Source organism: Mus pahari, chromosome 2, assembly GCF_900095145.1.
Source record: "Mus pahari chromosome 2, PAHARI_EIJ_v1.1, whole genome shotgun sequence".
Taxonomy (NCBI): domain Eukaryota; kingdom Metazoa; phylum Chordata; class Mammalia; order Rodentia; family Muridae; genus Mus; species Mus pahari.
The window spans coordinates 58,893,606-58,914,758 of record NC_034591.1 but is presented as its reverse complement, the minus strand read 5'-3'; the positions used below and the strand labels follow the sequence as shown (position 1 = coordinate 58,914,758).

At 45.6% G+C, this 21,153-nt stretch overlaps 1 protein-coding gene across 2 annotated transcripts in view; it reads left to right on the top strand.

Moving 5' to 3' along the window:
- The window catches only part of Dennd2a (DENN domain containing 2A), a 95,693-nt gene that overhangs the window by 39,322 nt on the left and 35,218 nt on the right, over positions 1-21,153 (top strand). For both annotated transcript variants that reach the window (XM_021190113.1, XM_021190112.1), the window contains exons 3-4: positions 11,204-11,331; positions 12,592-12,713. In XM_021190113.1, the coding sequence (XP_021045772.1) occupies positions 11,204-11,331; positions 12,592-12,713 (250 nt within the window). The remainder of the gene's footprint in view (positions 1-11,203; positions 11,332-12,591; positions 12,714-21,153) is intronic.

Sequence of the window (21,153 nt, the reverse complement as noted above, 5' to 3'; positions counted from 1 at the left end):
AGCAGCCAGTGCTCTCAATCACCAAGCCATCTCTCCAGCCCTTTCATTCTTGTTTTTAAAAGATATATTTTCTTTTCCCTTTTTTTTTTTTTTCCTTTTTTTTTTTTTTTTTTTTTTTTTTTTTTTTTTTTTTTTTTTGCTCCTGTCCCTCCTCCCAGGGTTTGATTTAGTTTTAATTGTGTGTGGGGGAGGGGACACATGCATGTGTGTCCAAGTGTGTCCGTGTTTGGTTGAAGAGGAGAGAGTCATTGGATCCCTTGAAGCAGAGTTTACAGCCCACTATGTCGCTTGACATGGGAACGGGGAACCAAACTCCAGCCGTCTCTTCAGCCCTCTAACTTCCTAATTACTTACCTGGACAGTATACCTCTCTAGCCCTTGTATACCTCTTGGGTTTAGGGGGAGACGTTGCTTTAAAGTTTTTACATTTATTGTTATTTTGTGGAGACAGAGGGTGTGTGTATGCACACGCACACGGCAGTGGAAAGACTACATTTAGGAGTCCATTCTTTTCCGCAGTGTGGTTCGGGGGACTGAGCTCAAGTTGTCAGGCTTAGTGGCAAGCCTTTACCTTCCAAATCATTTCACCAGCCCAGGCTTTGGTTTTTGAGACAGGATCTCATGTAGCCCAGGCTGGCCTTTAACTCGAATGTATCAGATGATGACTTCAAACTTCTAATTGTCTCACCTATGTTTCCTGAGTACTGACAGCATGTGCTACCATGACCACTGTGTGGTGCTAAGAGGCAAACATAGGACCCCTTGCGTGCTAGGTGAGCAGTCTACCAACGGGGCTACATCTGCAGCCATAAAATCCACTAAGAGTTTTAGACGTTAGAATTGGATGTTAGATCTTTCAAAAAGAACTTCATAAGAACTTCATAACCTCCTATAATTCCCCTGCTGACCTGTTCTTGGTATAGTCAATTTTTTTTCCAGTTCTGGGGATCAAATCTAGGGCTTTTTACATGCCAAGCAAATGTTGTACCACTGAGCCACACTTCGCCAGCTCCAAATTTATGTCTAAATAGTAGCCCATCTGTGTCAGTTACTTTCCTGATAAAACACCATGACCCAGGCAACTTATAGAACGAAGTTTTGTTTTGCTTCAGGGCTTTTGTTTGTTTTATTTTTGGCTTACAGTTCAAGATGGTAAGAGTTCGTCATGGTGGAGGATCATGGCAAAACCAGAGGTGGTGGTGGCAAGAGCAGAAGGGGCAAGAGCAGAAGCCAAGGGCTCACATCTTTAAAATGCAGGCCTTAAGCTCTCTAAGCCCGCCCCCAGTGACATAATTCCTCCATCAAGGTCACACCCCCTACGCCTCCCAAACAGCCACACCAAACTAGGGACCAAGTGTCCGGGTGTACATGGCAGTGGATTTAAGTTCCACTTTGCTTCCGTTTTAGCGTATGGGTAATTTCAGATTGCTAATATTTGAAGATTTTTTTGTGTAGTGTTCCATAAATGAGGGAAATCTACACTTGGGTGGTTTTTTGATCCACATTTACTATGTATCTGTGTCTGTGTGCATGCGTGTGCGTGCGCGTGCAGTTAGAGTAAGAGAACACAGAAAGAGAACAACTTGTAGATCCACCATGTAGATTCTGAGGATCAAACTCAGGTTGTCGGGTCTGGCAGAAGCACCATGCATGTCTTTTTGTTGTTGTTGTTTTTTGAGACAGGGTTTCTGTCCTGGAACTCACTCTGTAGACCAGGCTGGCCTCGAACTCAGAAATCCGCCCGTCTCTGCCTCCGGAGTGCTGGGAGTGTGCCACCACTGCTCAGCCTTTTTGAGACAATATTTTATTATGTAGTGCACTAGAAAAGCTAGGCTTGTCTGTCATGCAGGGTTGTCTCCTCAGCTGAGGAAATGGATGCCCAGAAGATTGGAGTGGAGGTTGTTTAATAACCAGGTGACTTTTGGTATCTATAGGACCAGGCCTCCCCGAAAACCCCCCAGAATGTTTATCCCAGACTCTCCCTCCTAGACCTTCATCTTTAGCTTTGTTTCTCATTTAATAGAACCCATCCTAAGAGGAAATTTCACATATACCTTATAGCCTGGTGACCTCTCTGCTACCTCCATAAGGGACCACACCAGATCCTAGGCCCTTAAGCTCTAGAACCTGTCTTCATGGTAAAGGCCACATGTAGTTGGCAATGGAGTTTTGATGCAACTGTGCCTTAAGCTTTACTGTGCACATGGGGTTGAGAAAATTATTACCAAGAAGTCTTTTTCCAGAACTGTGGTGTACTCAAATATGTCTACAATCAGCTGCCTGGTGTCAGACTCAGGAAGTTTGAACCAGCACTGGTGAGATCTCGCTGAACCCCACTTAGGCCAGATCATTCCCTGCTAGTTTTGAGGCTTGGCAGATCCCCTACAGATCAGTCCTAGCTAGCCTGGGACTCACTGTGCAGACCAGACTGATTTCAAACTCACAGAGATCCACCTGCCTCTGCCTTCCACGTGCTGGGATCCTGTGAGCCATTTTACCAGTCCAGTATATTTGTTTTATTGTTGTTCATTTGTTTGTTTAAATTTGTTTAATTAAAAAAATATGTACATGGGTGTTGTGCCTACATGTATGTGTGTTTACTGCTTACAAACTTGGGACCCATGGAAGCCAAAAGATGGTTTCAGATTTCCCGGAACTGGAGATACATAGGGTTGTTACCTACCCTGGGGGTACTGGGAATTACATTTAGATACCATGGAAGGAGCAGCCAGTTCTCCTAACCTGTGCCATCTCTCTAGCCTGCTAGTTGTTGTTGTTAAATTAAGATTGATTTTTATTTGTATGTCTCTGTTTGTACCCTATGATTATGTGCCTGTAGAGGCCAGAGAGGGTGTCGGAGCCTTTGGAGCTGGAGCTCCAGGTTGTGAGCCACCTGATGAGGTGGCTGGAATAGATCTTGGGTCCTCTGCAGGAGCAACTGCTCTGAACTGCTGTACCAGTGCATTGCTAAAGTTTGTTGTTGAAGGAAAAGCCAGAAGAACTGGCTATGGCGCTGAACATTGAACCTGGAGCCTTGTATAGTTACATTCATGTTCCCCTGACCCACGTGCCCTTAGTCTCCAACTCCTAAGCTCTTCCCCAGCCCAGTGTGAAAGCCTGGCTGCCTTAATTACAGCCTTCTCTGGGGGATAGCCCCTCACCCCTCCCTGGGGCAGGTTGGTTCTGGAAACAGAGATCTTTTGTCTGTGTGTGTCATAGTTGGACAGGCGAGCGAGTGATCGGCCTGGTGGGTGAGTCACTGATCTCGTTATCTTTTCCCTCCTTGCTACAATCTGCTGCTTTTAGCCTTCTAGCATTTTCTTTCTAAGCAGCCAGAGTTTCTTCGTTTCAATCCAACAGTGAAATTTTTCTTGGCTAGTTTGAATATGATCACATCAGCTGTGTTTTTAACAGTTTTTAACACTAGGTTTCTCATTTTGTTTAAACTACTACAATGGAGGTGATTAGGGTAAGATGCACAGAGTCTACACCTAAGGGGAAAAAAAAGAATGCTCTTTGTTGTGGTCCTATCTTGTAGAGAAAGAAAAATGGCTCACTCTTACATTTGGCAGACGGCCTGCCCTCTCTGAGTCAGGAGACCCAAGCCAAGGCTGAAGAAAGAAATGAAGGATTCCGAGGCTCGAGGCTTTGGAATGCCACAGCCAGTCTCAGGGCTTTACGGGCTGAAGTCACTGGATTTTCACGGGCCAATCAGCAAACCCCAGCCACCACACCAGGGAATGCTGAGTCTTGGTTTGAGGAAAACACCTTTCCCGCCCTCTTTTCTCTCTCCTTCTTTCCCCTCCTCTCCTCCCTTACCTGCCCCCTTCCTTTTCTTCATTACTCTAAAACCTCAGGAAATTAGCTGCAAAGACGTGGGCCCAGCCTAGCCCCTCACATGTCAGGAAATTCCAAAGATAAGCTTCCTACAGTAATGTGAGCTTGGCTATGTGTGTTTTATGGCGTACATTTAATAACGCTGCCAGGAGCGCCTCGAGGCTGCCATGAAACAAAAGTAATTTTTTTTTTTTAAAGTATAAGCAATATCTTGAATTCACACCCAGATGCATGCTCCAAATACTTGAACTTGATTTCAGATTTTTATATTCGAGTTGCATTTTTGAATCTTTATAAAACCAAACGCCTCCCCACCGAAGATGGTTTTAACTTTTCAGCAGATGGTTTTAGCATCAGATAGATTTGTCCTCAAACCTTAGGACCTGAGGATACCAGGCACACTGCCCCTGCGCAGGTGATACATGCCATCACTGACTCTGTCATCCCCACCCTGGGCTGCATTCCCCACAGCAGTCTGACAGCACAGGACCCTTAGCTAGCATCCGTTTCCCAAGTAAAGTTAACTCCGGAGCCTTCCTGCGGTGCCCATGTCATTGTGAGACGGTCCAGGTCGGCATGGGTGCCAGCCTCTATGTCTAAAACATGGATTCGTTTAAGAACTTCAGAGGAGTGTTGGAGAGACGGCTCAGTGTTTAAGAGCTCTTGCTGATCCATGTTCAGTTCCCAACTCCCATGTCTGGGACTCAACCACCTATAACTCTAGCTCCAGGAGATTCAATGAACACTCCTGACCTCTGCAGGCACCTTCACACGCACAGACACAGACACACACACACACATATACACACACAGACACACACACTAAAAGCAATATATATGTATGTGTATATATATATATATATATATATATATATATATATATATATTAAATTGCACTAGATTTATTTATTGTGTGTGAGTATTTGGCCTGCACGTATGTGCGTATATATACCACATAAGTGCTTAGTGCCCATGGAAGTCAGAAGAGAACATTGGATCTCCTGGAATTGGAGTTGCAGATGTTACGAGCCACCATGTGGGCACTGCGAGTCAAACCTAAGCCCTCTGCAAGAACAACGCACTCTCTTAACCATCGAGCCATTCCTCTCACCCCAAATAAATTTTTTCAAAAGAATGTGTCAAACTAGGCGTGGTGGCGCATGCCTGTAATCCCAGCTCTTGGAAGGCAGAGGCTGGTGATCTATGGGTTAGCAGCCATCCCAGTCTACACAATGAATTTCAGGACAGCCAGGGCTATGTAGAGAAACCCTGCCCTCCCCCTCCCCCAAAAAAGCCCAAAGGGCAGTGTTGGAACACACTTTTAATCCCAGCTAGCAGGCAAGGGAGGCAGGGCAGGCAGATCTCTGTGAGTTCGAGGCCAGCCTGATCTACAGAGTAAGTTCCAGTACAGCCAAAACTACACAGAGAAACCCTGTCTCCAAAAAAAATTAAAAAAGAAAAAATAAATTTAAAAAAAGCCAAAAAACAACAAAATGAATGTCAGAAAGGAGTGAATTAATCAGTCTGAGGTTCAGAGCAAAACTGCCCTGGAAGCTTGGGTTAACAGGGATTCATTTCTCCAGTAGCAACACTGGAAAACAGAGAACCTTAGTTGCTGTTCTACATTCTTCTCTCTCTCTTTTTTTTTTTTAAGATTTATTTATGTATTTTATGTATATGAATACACTGTAGCTGTCTTCAGACACACCAGAAGAGGGCATTGGATCTCATTACAGATGGTTGTGAGCCACCCTGTGGTTGCTGGGAATTGAACTCAGAACCTCTGGAAGAGCAGCCAGTGCTCTTACCTGCTGAGTCAGCTCTCCAGCCCACTGTTCTATATTCTAAGAGCCATGATTGTGTCTTATTTTTCAGGTGAGAACTATTGGGCCTTGCGTTCAATGTATAGGCCTTCGTGCTTTTGTCTCCAGCAATATTAGAGTTTCATGTCTTATGCAAGGGTCTTTAATCAGAGAGATTTTCCACAGACAAGAGATTCGGGTGATCACTTTTCCTAGCACTGTTTGTTGAATCTGTAGGCAGTTTATGTGTTTGACACACTGGTCCAAGATGAGGCGGCTACAACTGTGTTTATTTCTGGCTCCCCCACTCTGCTCCATAAGTTTATACATTTACATGTCTGAGGGGTTTGTTTGTTTGTTTTGATTTTGAGGTTTTTGAAACAGATCTCTCTATGCAGCCCTGGGCACTGTGTAGACAACGGTAGTCTCAAACTCACAGAGATGTGCTTGCCTCTGCCTCCAGAGTGCTGGATTGAAGGTGTGCGCCACCATATCAGGCTAAAAGCAACTTTTCATATATTTATTCATTCATAGCCAGACACAGTAGTACACACTGTTAGTCCCTGAACACAGGAGGATTGCTGTGAGTTCAAGACCAGCCTGCTCTATAGTGAGATTCTGCTTCAAAAATCAATCAACGGGCTGGTGAGATGGCTCAGTGGGTAAGAGCACCCGACTGCTCTTCTGAAGGTCCAGAGTTCAAATCCCAGCAACCACATGGTGGCTCATAACCATCTGTAACAAGATCTGATGCCCTCTTCTGGAGTGTCTGAAGAAAGCTGCGGGTTATTTAAATTAAAAAAAAAAAACTTAAAAAAAAAAAAAAAAAAAAAAAAGAAATAAGAAGAAAGGGGCTGGTGAGATGGCTCAGTGGGTAAGAGCACCCGACTGCTCTTCTGAAGGTCCAGAGTTCAAATCCCAGCAACCACATGGTGGCTCATAACCATCTGTAACAAGATCTGATGCCCTCTTCTGGAGTGTCTGAAGACAGCTACAGTGTACTTACATATAATAAATAAATCTTAAAAAAAAAAATCAATCAACTAATTAATGAGTGCTCATGTACTTATTCAGCCAGCTGCTTGCTGTGAATATACTTAGTGTTAGCTGTGGGGATTCATTAATGAGCAAGACTGACAGAGACCCCACCCTCGAAGAGCACATAGACTAGCAGAGAAGCGCACACTGCTTACGTGTGGTTTGGCTGCTCACCCCAGTGTTAGCCCTCTGAGGAAATGTAAGGTGCTGTGGGAATCCAGCGTGCCAGGGAAGGGCAGCCTTGAGAGGGGGAGAAGGTCAGATGCCCTGCACGGGAGGAGGTGGCAGACGGTCAACGAGAAAGTAGGTGTAGGCCCTGAGTTTTCTTTGTTCTGGAGGCCAGAGTGGGGTAGGGGTCCCCAAGGATGAAAGAGGAGGCCTTGGGGTCCAATGGGACCAGTTCCCGAGGAGCTCTGGAGATGAGAAGAACGGTGGCAAGCGACTGACTGCTTCGAAGGGGCAGTCATCAGGTTGGCATCTGCCAGGCTTCCCCTTGGTGGCTCAGTGGGTGTTGTGGTCACAGCCCCTGATGTAATTACAGCGAGGACAGAAGACATAGTCAGTTTCTAGGAGGCTAGGGAAGTAGAAGGCCACTTAGCTGGTTAGGTGTGGGTGGACTAGAAGGGCTTTGCAGTATGCCGAGGCGAAAACATCTGGTTGGCCTTCCGGAGGGCAGCTCTGAGAGGAGCTTCATTTGAGACATGGTAATGTTGAGGTTCTTGCCCATTGTCTTCAATTAGCATTTCATTTCCAAGAATATGGGAAAGCCATTAGTAACCCTCACACACTATTTGGACATTGGTCATGATTTCTTTTTCTTTTTAATGTTTTTTTTTTTTTTTTTTTTTGAGGCAATTTAATGATATATTCCAGGCTGGCCTCAAACTCGAGATCCCCTGCCTCACCCTCCTGATTGGGATTAGACTCTCATGAGGGGGAAATGTGGAAAATAAAGGGGACTGGGAAAGAAGGGGGGAGTAGAGGAAATTCACCAAGGGAGCTTGGGCTCAGGGTGGGGCGCGTGCTGGAGATGTCTCCACTGCTTGCCTATGAGAACCTGGATTTAATCCCTAGCACCATATAAAGCAGGCATAATATACACACTAGTAATCCCGCATTTAGAGGATAGAGAGGCAAGAGAATCAGAAGTTAGAGGCCATCCTCAGGTACATAGTGAATTGGACCAAGCCTGGGCTATAAGGGAGTTCATCGCAACAGTGACATCATCAGTGTCTCTAAAACCTGCTGTCCTGTGGTCATTGGTGGGCATGGAAGACGGAGAAGTTAGAGGAGGTCACACCCTCCCTAGTTCTGAGCACAGTTAGATCCATGGGAGGCGCATAGCACACATGGGGTAGTGTGCACAGTGAGTACCTGGCGTGCTTAGCTAGAGAGGCACCTGTTGGGTTGTGCCTGTCGCTCATTCATTCACCTGTGGAAAGACCCTTTTTCTCCAAGTTAATACATAAAGATGGTAAAATCTTTCTCAAGTTCAAATATGTTCATAGAGAATTAGCTCATTGAATCAGTCTTTCGTGCGAGCAGATTTCTCTTCAGGGCGTGTGATCTCCTACCTGTGTTAAGGCTGGGTTCTTCTCACCCAAGAGGATACCAGGATGAGCTCTTTATGAATTTAAAGTGTTTATTGAGCCGCATAGACCTTATTGAGCCATTGTAGACCCTAATACAAGCCTATAGACACAGTTCTGAGCTGTCTGAGCAGGGGGATTATAACAGTAAAAACCATGTTTGCTACATCCCCCTGGTGTAGCTGTGATGGCTGTTAGCAAGAACAGCAGGATATGAGCTTTTAATAATAAGGTACAATGTGCCACCATGGTATTTCTGTTTGGTGGGAGACCAGAAAGCCTTTTGGTTACAGAAGCAGAACCATGCAGGTTAGCAGAAGTTCCTGTAAGTACTGTACATGCATGAGGATCAGCTTGACCTCATGTAGCCCAAGGTCAGGTCAGGATTAAGCAAATATGTTTTTCTTGTTTCAACTGGACTCAGAATAAGAGAACAGAAGTCCCTGCAAAGCCACCACTTGCACCTTGATGCCAACACAGGACAGTGATGAACCAGACCTTGTAGTGATTGTAACTCTGTTCTCCTGTCACTTCTAGAAACTGTTCATGTCAAGTTCGTGACTCCTCCTTGTTCCTCTGCAGACCTGAGTTTGTGTTAGTTTACGATGTTTCTTTCTAGATTTCACACACTGGTCACCCGAAAACCAGAGCTTTAACACAGAGATGGAAGCTGTGGTAGCTTATGTTACAAGTTAAGTCTTGCGTAAGAGGCAGGAAGATCACCAGATCAGAGGCCAGACTGGGCCACATAGTGAGACCCTCTCTTAAAAGGCCAGGGACTGAGCCATGCATGGTGGTGCATGCCTTTAATCCCAGCACTTGGGAGGCAGAGGAAGGTGGATCTCTGAGTTCAAGGCCAGCCTGGTCTACAAAGAGAGTTCCAGGACAGCCAGGGCTATACAGAGAAACCCTGTCTTGAAAACCAAACAAACAAAGCCAGGGACTTAAAGCCAAGTGACAGGGCTCTTGCCTGGCATGCACAAGGCTGTGAAGGGCTTGTAGTGTGACTGCTTATTTCTGATTTTGTTTGTATTTTATATTACATTTAATTATTTGTGGGTATGTATGAAAGGGGTGCTCAGGTACCATGATGCATGAGGACAGCTTGCAGGAGCTTGGTCTCATCTTCTATTATGTGGGTCCAGAAAATTGAACTCGGGTCATCATTCTTGGTGGCAAGCCCCTTTGCCTGCAGAGCCATCTCATGGACCCTGGTTTTGGTTTTTGGATTTCGTTTTGTTTTCGTTGATTATTATTATGCTGTTTGTTGTTGTTATTGTTGTTATACTTTTTATTATTGTTTTTGTTCATTTTGAGACAGAATCTATTGGCCAGACTGGTCTGAAACTTACTGTACCCTAAGTGGGCCACAGACCATTGTCAGTTCCCCTACCTCAGAGTACTGGAATTATAAGCATGAATCATCATGCTCAGCTTTTATTTGTTTTGTTGTTGATATTTTGTTTTGTTTTATTGTATTGTACTTTTGGGGTTTTTTGGTTTTTTTATTTTTTTGTTTTTTGGGTTTTTTTTAGTTTTTTTTGTTCTGTTTTTGTTTTTTTGTTTTTTGAGACAGGGTCTCATTATGTGGCTCTGGCTGGGCTGGAATTCATTGTGTAGGCTGGTCTAGAACTCATATGATCCTGTGCCTCCTAAATGCTGTGATTAAAGGCTTGTTCCAAAATGCCAATCGTTGATTTTTTTTTAAAGATTTATTTATTTATTGTAAATACACTGTAGCTGTCTTCAGACACACCAGAAAAGGGGGTCAGATCTCATTACAAATGGTTGTGAGCCACCATGTGGTTGCTGGAGATTTGAACTCAGGACCTTCAGAAGAACAGTCAGTGCTCTTAACCGCTGAGCCATCTCACCAGCAAACCCAATTGTTGATTTTTAAGACAGAATCTCATCATGTTGACAAGGCAGGCCTTCAGCTTGATCTTAACCCTCCAGCTTTAGCCTCCCAGGTGCAGGCATTGCAGACGTGCACCACCATGCCCACCTCCTAACCACTTTTTAAAAGAAAGTTCAAGCCGGGCGTGGTGGNGCATGCCTTTAATCCCAGCACTCAGGAGGCAGAGGCAGGCAGATTTCTGAGTTTGAGGCCAGCCTGGTCTACAGAGTGAGTTCCAGAACAGCCAGAGCTACACAGAGAAGCCCTGTCTCAAAAAACCAAAAAAAAAAAAGAAAAGAAAAAGGAAAAAAAAAAAAGAAAGAAAGAAAGAAAGTTCATATTTTTAAAATGTAGTCTTTTCAAACACCATTTAGACTAACAAACCCTTCTTTATGTGTCAAGATCCAAATGCAAAGCATGCCTCATATGCTGACATCTTGCTCTCACAGGTGTGGAAGAAAATCACAACAGAGTTGAGGTATATCCTGAAAGGCCAGGGTGTCCTGCAGAGTCTGTTTGGATGGTGGCTAATCCCGTCCCAACAAACCTACGGTCGTCCAAATTAGTTGTTGTGTTGCATGCACTGTAAGAATGAGCTTGTGCCGTGAAGCATGCAAACACCTTTTGTTGTTGGTGCTCGGAGCTTCAGACTACACCTTCATCCCATCCTCTATCTACCCTTATAGGACTAGTCTAGGCAAATAACCTGGACTGGCAGAGGTCAGAGTCCGTACACATTATCATCCCAGAAAGCAGTTAATATGTATGACCCAGATCCCATATGCTGGCACTCTAAGACTCGGTCCCTCTGTTCTGCTTGGAGCCCTCAGTGGAGGCAGAAGAGGCTAACGGGGAGATAGCCCCTCCTTTGGGGATGGGTTTCTGCTGCAAGTCAGGCATTTGCCCTGGCTTACAGCTCTGCAGCCCTGGTCTGAAAGCTTTGGTTTGACTCCCTTTGCATTCTGACCTCTGCTGTGTTCGGAACTGGCCTGAATTGATTCAAGTTCTCTTTTTGTTTCTTTCCACGGTGCACAACCCAGAAAGTCCTATGAGTTCGAGGACTTACTACAGTCTTCCTCAGAGAACAGCAGGGTGGACTGGTATGCACAGACCAAATTGGGACTCACACGCACTTTATCGGAGGAGAACGTCTATGAAGACATTCTAGGTAAGATATCAGAAAATCCAGAAGTAGAGCTGCTTCCCCTAGAGCTAGCAGAAAGGAAGGAGAAATAACAGGCTGCTATAGAAGAAAATAATAAAAATGAAAGCAATGCTTGCTTTGTATAAACCACCTCAGGAAAAGACACCAAAAAATGGTTGTGTATCCACAGATGGTATACAACTTTTAATATATTAAATTCACTCATCATTACACTTTAACTGTTATAAATACATATGTTCAGAATCACTAATAAGAGCTATAATATAACCTTAAAAAACAAAAACCGAAATGGAGCTGGTAAGAGGGAGAAGGCCCACAGGTATTTGCACATGAGGGGCAGAGAGGATAGATGCTCACAGACAGCATTCATAGTGTTACCAGTACCAGAAATGCCTCATAAGAGGAAGCCCAGGACTGAGAGAGGGCTTAGCAGAGCCGCTTCTGTCTGGGTTCCCACCCATGTAATGAGAGAGCAAAGGAAGTTTGGGAGAATGGTAACCTGTAACCCAAACTGGCTTTTTCTTTCTCTTTCTCCCAGGGTGGCTCTGTTCTCAGCAGAGCTTCTCACAGTCCCCAAGAAGGCTGCTACCAGCTCCCTGGAACCTATGGCTTTCCTCTGTAGAACCAGAGCCTTGGGGCCTGCAAGTCCCAGCAAATGTCCCCAGTCATTCCATCCAGATCACCTTATGTCCTGTGTCCACTTTTAGAGCCAGAAGTGCGAGTCAGTGATGGCCTTAGGCTGGGCTCTCAGCCTTCCCTGAGTGTACTTCTGAGGCAGGGTCTGGGCCTGGCAGAGCAGCTAGCCCAGAAACTGAGAGTGGAGTTTATTTGGTGTAGCTACAAGTGGGAAGATGGGAAGTTATCCCCTCAGTGAGAATCAGGATCTGCTGCCAGAAGGAAGGGATAGACAATGAAACAACACACATCCCACAAGCACCCCAGGAGGAGGCCAACACGGGGGGGGGGGGGGGGTTAGTGCTCCCGGGGCTGGAGAGATGGCGCGACAGTTTAAAGCACTGGCTGCTTGCTATTCAGAGGACTCAGGTTCAGTTTCCAGTGCCCACCTAGAGGCTCACAATCATCTGTGACCACGATGCCAAGGGGTTTGACATCCTCTTCTGGCCTTCTCAGGTACCAGCCATGCACGTGATGCACAGATAATATGTTCAAGCAAAGCACCATTCACATAAAATAAATCTTTTAAATTTAAAAGAGGAAGAGGTAAAGCTCTAACATTCTGACCCACTTTGTCACTGGTCACAGATCCGCCAATGAAGGAAAATCCTTATGAAGATGTGGAGCTTCATGGCCGCTGCCTGGGCAAGAAGTGTGTCTTGACTTTCCCTGGATCTCCCACCTCTTCCATCCCGGACACGTCCACCAAGGTACTAGCTTGGGCACGCTGCCTGACCGCTCTCCTGAAACCAGCCCTCTCCACAGAGCTCCCTAAAATACCTCTGGGTGCCTAGCTCAGAACCCTCTCCTAACTCAGTAACTGGAAAGCAGAGTGTTCAAACTGCACATCTCCTGATGAGTGTCCTGAGCCATGAGTGGTGGACCACACCTGCAATGCCAAGACTTGGAAGACAGAGGCAGGAGAGCTGCTGCTCAGGGCAGCCTGGCTTAAGACTGTGAGATCCTGACGATAAATAAGCAAATAAGTAGATAGAAATAGAAATGGAGAGATGAGAAAGAAAGGCAGAGTGTAGCATGGATTTGTATGGTTTGCTATCATCTGTGTCATTTTTTTTTTTAGAAACATTCCTTTATTTGCCGGATGTGGTGGTGCATGCCTTTCTTCCCTGCCTTCAGAGCAGGACAGAGGCAGGCAGACCTTTGTGGGATTGAGGGCAGCCTAGTCTACATAGTGAATTCCAGGCATCCAGAGCTACACAGTGAGACCCTGTCTTAAAGTACTTATTTATGTATATGTATGTGGACTTACGTGTATCACATGTGTTCAGGAGCCCTTGAAGGCCACAGGGGTCATGAAATCCCCTGGAACTGGAGGAATAGGCAGTTGTGAGCCACCACGTGGGTTCTCAGAATTGAACCCATGTCCTCTGTAAGAGTACTTAGTCACTGAGCAGCCTCTCTGGACCCCATGAGCATTTTATAACTCAAAGGATATGTGTACTTGTGCACTCACATTTGCTTATCCATGTACAGCTACCTCACTAGTCTTGTGATATCTGAGAACCCAGAGATCAAGACTCCAAGACTGACTTCCCTCTTACGGAAGATCCTTTTGAACATTTTAGGAGATTTGTTGTTGAGGAAAGTAAATAAAGGAAGACCAAATTTAAACTGCCAGCATCGTTCGATGTCCATTGTCAGCATTTGTTTCCAGCCTGAGCCTTGCAGCTATGTACCCGTAGTCTCCCAGGGTGACGTCAGCATTTGCTGGAAGGTGGGGTGGGTCTTTTTTTTTTTTTTATTATATGTAAGTATACTGTAGCTGTCCTCAAACACCCCAGAAGAGGGAGTCAGATCTCGTTAAGGATGGTTGTGAGCCACCATGTGGTTGCTGGGATTTGAACTCTGTACCATTTGGAAGAGCAGTCAGGTGCTCTTACCCACTGAGCCATCTCACCAGCCCCCGGGGTGGGTCTTTGTAGAGCATGGTTTCCACACCTGGTGTCAGACAGGAACACTTCCAGCCACAGACTTCTTTCTAAAAGAATCAGGGCCTAGCCTGTGAGGCTGCTGATGTTTACAGGCCCATGTCAGCTGCCTCAGTCCTGAGTCAGCTGACTCTCTTTCTTTTTTATTTTTTAAAGGTAAATGGTAGGGGTTTTGCTTTGTTTTGTTTTTAAAGATTTATTTATTTCATGTACATGAGTACACTGTCGCCGTCTTCAGACACACCAGAAGAGGGCATCAGATCCCATTACAGATGGTTGTGAGCTACCATGTGGCTGTTGGGAATTGAACTCAGGGCCTCTGGAAGAGCAGTCAGTATTCTTAACCACTGAGCCATCTCTTTTTTAAGATTTATTTATTTTATGTATATGNGTACACTGTAGCTGTACAGATGGTTGTAAGCGTTGAATTTGGGACCTCTGCTCGCTCTGGTCAACCCTGCTCTGGCCCAAAGATTTTATTTATTATTATAAATAAGTACACTGTAGCTGCCTCCAGATGCACCAGAAGAGGGTGTCAGACCTCATTACAGGGGTTGTGGTTGCTGGGATTTGAACTCAGGACCTTTGGAAGAGCAGACAATGCTCTTACCCACTGAGCCATCTCGCCAGCCCTCAACTAGCTTTCACATGGAGTAGACTGTTGTCAAGGCAGGAACACGGCAGCATCCAGGCAGGCATGGTACAGGAGGAACTGAGAGTTCTACATCTTCATCTGAAGGCTGCTAACAGAATACTGACTTCCAAGTAGCTGGGATGAGGGTCTTATAGTCCACACCCACAGTGACACAGTGACCCACTCCAACAAGCCCACACCAACTCCTAACAGTGCCACTCCCTGAGCCAAGCATATACAAACCATAACAAGGGCTAAGGGTTCCGTCAGTGTCAGAATACACACATGCCTGGTTTAGTCCCCAGTACTGAACAAGAAACTGGGCATAATGGCTCACACCTATAATCCTAGCTTTTGGGAAGCTGAGGCAGGAAAGCCAGAAATTCAAGGACAGCTTCATCTATGTCATGAGTTCAAGGTCAGCTTGGGATACAAGTGACCCCATCTCCAATTGAGAAAGGAGGGGCAGAGGGGCAGAAAGGCAGAGACAGAAAGGAAGAGAGGGACAGAGGGAGAAAGGGAAGTGGGGGTGGGGTAGGGAGATAGCTCAGTCTATAAATGCTTGTCGTGCAGGCATGAGGACTGAGTTCAGCCCCCAGAAAACTCATGTACAAGAACCATGTAGACATATGGACTTGGAATCCCAGCGCTGGATAGGCAGACGGGCTTACTGATGTCCATCTGAATTAAGAGTTGTAGGTCAGGGAGAGACCCTGTGTCAAAAAGAAAGGAAGGGAGGGAGGGAGGGACGGACGGACGGATGGACGGTTGAAGGGAGGAAGGGGGAGAGAGAGGGAGAGAGAGAGAGAGAGAGAGAGAGAGAGAATGAATGAGATTGAGAATATGAATGGGTGAGTGGTTTCCTAAGGAACAACACCAGACATTGGCCCCTAGCCTCCTAGCCTCCACACACATGTACACATGTGCATGCGGACCCCCACACGCATATACAAAAAAGAAGCAGCCATGCCATTCTGTGCACACACATACACACACACACACACACACACACACACACAGACACACACACACACACACCATCCCACCTAGCTCTCTGCTTCATGCTCTTAGAAACTGTGAAAAACATCTGCCCTGAACAGCTACATTCTGAGCAGGCAGCTCCTCCCTCATACCAGAAAATGAAGGCTGAATCCTTGCTAGGCTGGGCAGGCCTGGAGCTTGGGCCACCACAGCAGCCAAACTGCAGTGGTAGTGATGCCAGTCAAGTTTCCTGCCCAGATGTGGTTGTCTTGGATAGTGTGGCGTACTGACCAGTGCCACTGACATTACAGACTGTAAGGGCCTGTGCCGGTCATCGCCGGGGCCCTGGGTCTCATGCTCATTACTCTGCCCTCACATCTGGGCATCTGGTCTGTGCCCCTGCTGTGAGGGACAGCTGCAGACTTTGCCACTTCCTCTATTTAGCTCACCAGCTATTCACTGAGTATCTGCCACATCTGGGCTGCATCTGGGACCTTAGAAGTAGTTGAGGCAGCCCCTCTGTGTTGAACTCCCCTACCAGCCTCAGAAAGCTCTACGCCATCTTTGGGATGTTGGTTAATTAACTCCTGTCTAGTCCCCATGGAAAGGGAGGGACAGTTGGACAGAGTGTCTTCAGAAAAGAGCAGATGTGCAGCCTTGAGCAGATGTTGCGGTCTGCAAACCCCAAACAGTGTTACATAACCAAACCTACTACATACTACAACACAAAGAATGTTAAAACTTAGAAAAGAAATTATACATGTTGGGGACAGGTGGAGTATGCTTGTATGTCCTCATGTATGTGGGTGCATGGGTGCATTGCATATGTGCACTGAACGTGTGCATGTGAAGGTCTGAAGTTGACAATGGGTGTCTTCTTTGGTCATTCTCGACTTTATTCAGTGAGTGAGTCTTACTGAATCTACAGCTTTGCTACTCTGGCCAGCCAGCTTACCCAGGAAACCCCACTGCATCCTGAGTGCTAGCGTACAGGTGTGCTATCACATCTGTCCAGCTGTTTGCAAGTGCTGAGAATCTAAACTCCAGTCCTCACACCTACAGAGCAAGCGTTTTATCCAGGGAGCCATCTCCCCTGCCTCTTTTAATTTCTTTGTTTTGAGATGTGGGGCTGAGGGAGTCCTCACTCTGCAACCTGGCTGGCCTCAAACTGTAATTTTCCTGCACCAGCTTCCTAAGTGTTGTAATTATACAGATGTGTGCCCGTACAATTGTCAAGGACGAATTTTTATGTCAGAGAAGGACAGTCCTTTTCCTTTTTTTTTTTTTTTTTTTTTTTGTTGTTGTTGTTTTTTTTTTGTTGTTTTGTTTTGTTTTAATTGTGACACCTATTTAGTCAAAAGGCGCTAGTGATCTCAGCTTCAGGCCACAGCATCTCCCTCTGGGGAGGCTCAGAGCTTTGGCCACCTCCTCCCTACCAAGATGTCACATGCTAGGACCCATCCTGCAACAACTCACAAGACTTGACCAGGCAAGTCAGACCTCAGGCCAAGAAGGCCCTTGTCTGCCTCTCTCCTTCGGGCACTACGGGCCTTCTGTGGAGCCCGGGGAGTCCAATGCCCATGGGATTAGAGGACATGTTCCGTGGTAACATGGCTGCCAGGAAGAGCTGTGGGAGGATTAGGCACTGTGTGTTGGCCTGTTGGTTCCCATCAACAGTGGACTCTACTGGATGACAGCCTGAAAAATCCCACCTTTAAGGTGCTCCAGTGGCTTCCCTTTGAGGCTACAGTCAGGGTCCGGCAAACTACCGCCAGTTGCTGATTTTTATGAATGACGTTGCGGGAGATTTTTAATGAATGAAGTCTTATCCCTCTACTTAGCCCTTCGCACACTACATACTGTATATGGGCTTGGTATGGTCTAGAAGCTGCGGCAGAGAGGGCATGACCCACACTGCCATGGATATTACCTGGCTTTGAGGAAGAACTTTGCTGGCTCCCACTAGGTCCAAGGCTCTCACACTTGCTTTCAGAAGCTTCAGACACAGACATCTTCACGATGGCACCGTTTCCCCCAGGACCCTCAGGACCCTTGGAGCCCCGAGTAAAGACCCCTCTCAGGATTCGCTTCCTTTTACTGAGCCTCAGACTGAGGCTCACTCCCGTGTCCTGCTGTCTTCCCTCTTATCAAACAAGAAGCTACCGAAAGCCCACCCCTCCCACAAACTCCCTGGACCGTTAGTTATTTGGGTACTCTGGGAGACTGCTGCTGGATCCTTCTCCCCAACAGTGGCACCAGGAAGTATCGCCTGGATGCAGCCTGCACATAGCTTCTGCCAGGCTCCTTGGCATGCTATCTAGAGTTGAATACCATATTCTGGTTGCTTCTCGTCTCAGATCTTTTCATTGGTCAGATATCTTGTAAGCAAACTAGCCTGGTGTAAAACTTGAACAGAAGTAGATACCCACCGGTTGCCGGCAGTTATATAGATTTCAGTGTCCCGAAAGTATCAGGACATTTTCCTGGATGTCACTGCAGGTGGAATTAGGCTGCTAAGAAGGCTGATTTCTGTGCCAGCGTGATAAAGATGCCCACACTGGCCACAGCGGGTCAGCACTCCACTGGTGGAAACTGCCTGGGCTAAGCAGTTCCTTGCTCCTTGTAGACCCATGATGAATGGGAGAACCAACCACGGAGCAGATGGGAATCTTTGTTCCTGGAAATTTTGAAAAAGACAAGGCTCTGAAGTTGTAAATATATCCTACTTGGAACTAAGCAGGACTGGAGAATTCAGGGACAATGTAGGGCCTTTTCTGTGAGCAGTTAAGATACCGTAGATGCGACTTTGTAAGTGGGTTGAGAAAGAAAGATTCATTCATTAAATAGAATTGGGATAAATTAGCATGGAGGGAAATGATTTAGATTAGCATACCACATAAAATAAATTTCCAATGGATTAATGAATAAAATATGTTTCAAAAGCAAACCAAGAAAATCCAGACCAAAATAGAATTTGGTATTTATTAAATATCTAACAAGAAATAGATGCTCTTCTTTTTCTAGTTTTTTTTTTTCTCGTATTTATCTGTATATGTGTGCACATGCATGTACCACAAGCAAGCATGTGGAGGTTAGAATGGCCTGTGTGAGTAGGTTCGCTCCTCCCACGCGGGATCTATAGATCAATCTCAGGTCCTCAGACATGGCAACAAGTGTCCCCTACCTGCTGAGAGCCATCTCACCAGCCCAGCAGACAGATTCTCTAGGTAAAGAATGAGGAAGTTAGAGGACTAGAGAGCTGGCTCATTAGGTCAGCATGCTTACTGCTCTTGCAGACGACTGGGGATTGGTTCCTAGTCCCCATGTCAGGCTGCTCACGCTGGCCTGGTAGTCCAGCTCCAAAGGAATTGATATCTCTGGCCTCTGCAAGCGCACACACACACATGTATACAAACCCACACACAGATACACATGGGCACACACAGTTAAAAAATTAGTCAAACAATGGGAGGGCAAAAAATAAGAAAATAAAATCAATCTTTTAAAAACAAGAATGAAGGGGCTGGAGAGGTGGTTCTGTGGTTAAGAGCACTGGCTGCTCTTCCGTAAGACCCCAGCACCCATGTGGTAGCTTCCTGCCACCTTTAACTCCAGCTAGTTGCAGGAGATCCAATGTCTTCTTCTGGCTTTCTTGGGCACCAGGCACACAGGTGGTCCACATATATACATGCAAGCAAACACCCATACACATAAAATAAAATCTATACAACATATAGGCAGAGCTCAGGGAGAGCAGTTGGCTCTCATGCTCAGGGTCCTAAGGTGTGACCTCTTGGCTCCATAAAAGCAAAGCAGTTGTATCAGCCATTTCCTATGATGAAAATATAAATATCAAGGAGCCACTTGGCAAAGCACACTTAAGGAAAACTGACAACTGGCTAGTAGTTCTATAGAGAACACATCTTAAGATAGCCAGAAAAATAAGAGGGTTCCCAAAGGAAAATAGGCAAACAGCACTGTATCCAGAGCACACAAGAGACAAAACATTGGGTAGGAAAAATATCAGTGTTGAGAGGAAGAAGGCTGAGGACAGTGAATGCCTACCAATTTCCAGATACTTTAAATCTTTTTGTTTGTTTAGTTGGTCAGTTGTTTTTTTGTTTGTTTGTTTGGGTTGGTTTTGGGTTTTTTGTTTTTTGGTTTTTGGTTTTTTTTTGAGACAGGGTTTCTATCCTGGAACCCTGTAGACCAGGTTGGCCTCAAACTCACAGAGATCTACCTGCCTCTGCCTCCCAACAGCAGGGACACCCAGTGATACCCTATATCTTAAAATACGAGAAAATCAACATGCCATGCTTTGCTTTTTATGCAGAGCAACATATAGTGGACGGACCAGCAAAATGGCTCAGTGGATAAGAGCACTTGCTGCACAAGTCTGGCATGCTGAGGCTCGACCCCATAAACCAGGCACAGCTAGCTGAAAAGCTTGGAAGGAAGAACTGAAAGCTGTTCTCTACATACATACGTACAGCAGCACAAACACATCATGCACTCACACATACAGTATTAAATACGTTGGTAATTCTAAGATGCTGGATATGTAGGTAAGCACCTGTAATCTCACCCCTATTATGATTTAACGAAAGACAGACCAGAGGATCATCAGGAATTTCTTGTACACAGTACAGTAGCAAAACCAAGAGAGACCCCGCCTCAGAAACAAGGAGAGGACTGACCCCTGAAAAGCTGTCCCCTGACCTCTACATGCACCAACAGTGTGCACACACACACACACACACACACACTAAATAGTAACTGTTAAAAATGATAATACAAATCTGGAGAGATAGCCCCGCAGGTAAGAGCACTGGCTGCTCTTCCAGAGGACCCTGGTTCATTCCCAGCACCCACATGGCAGCTCACAACCATCTGTGACTCCTTTCCCAGGGGATCCAACATCATCTTCTGGCCCTGCTGACACCAAGAATGTGCATGGGGCACAAACATACATGCAGGCAAAATACCTATACACATAAAAATAAAATAAATACATTTTTTTTTAAAAAAATAGTATGTGCCCGAAAGAACCTGTATGTCCATCTTTAACTTTTGTTCTTACAATTGTGTACTATTCCACTGTCTGGATATATTAGAATTTATCTGCTTAACCTCTGTCAATGGACATTTAGGTTGTTTACAGTGTTTTGTGATTATATGCCATGTCACAATGTATGATATTCTCTGCAAAGTATAACTTTCCTTTTGCAATATAATGTTACCCAGTGAGGGGAATTCCTGGGGGTGGGACTGCCGGACCATAGGGCAAGCACGGCAAGCTCGCTGTCATTTTGTAACTTTGTAACTAGCCTACCCTCCTGAGGTTTGCTGGTTTCCACTCTCTCCCAGGTGGTGTCTGGAAGTTACTTTCCCTCACAGTCTCCCTTAGAATGGGTTAACAAATCCATTTACTTTTTTGTGTGGAAAATGTTTCCTTGATGGAGCTTGAATTCTCTTTTCCTTTTGGAGAAAGTTGAGATTCTTCTACAGATCTGGGAATCAGTACACTCCCACACTTTAGGAACGATCTTATCTTTTCCTTTTTTTTTTTTTTTTTTTTTTTTTTTT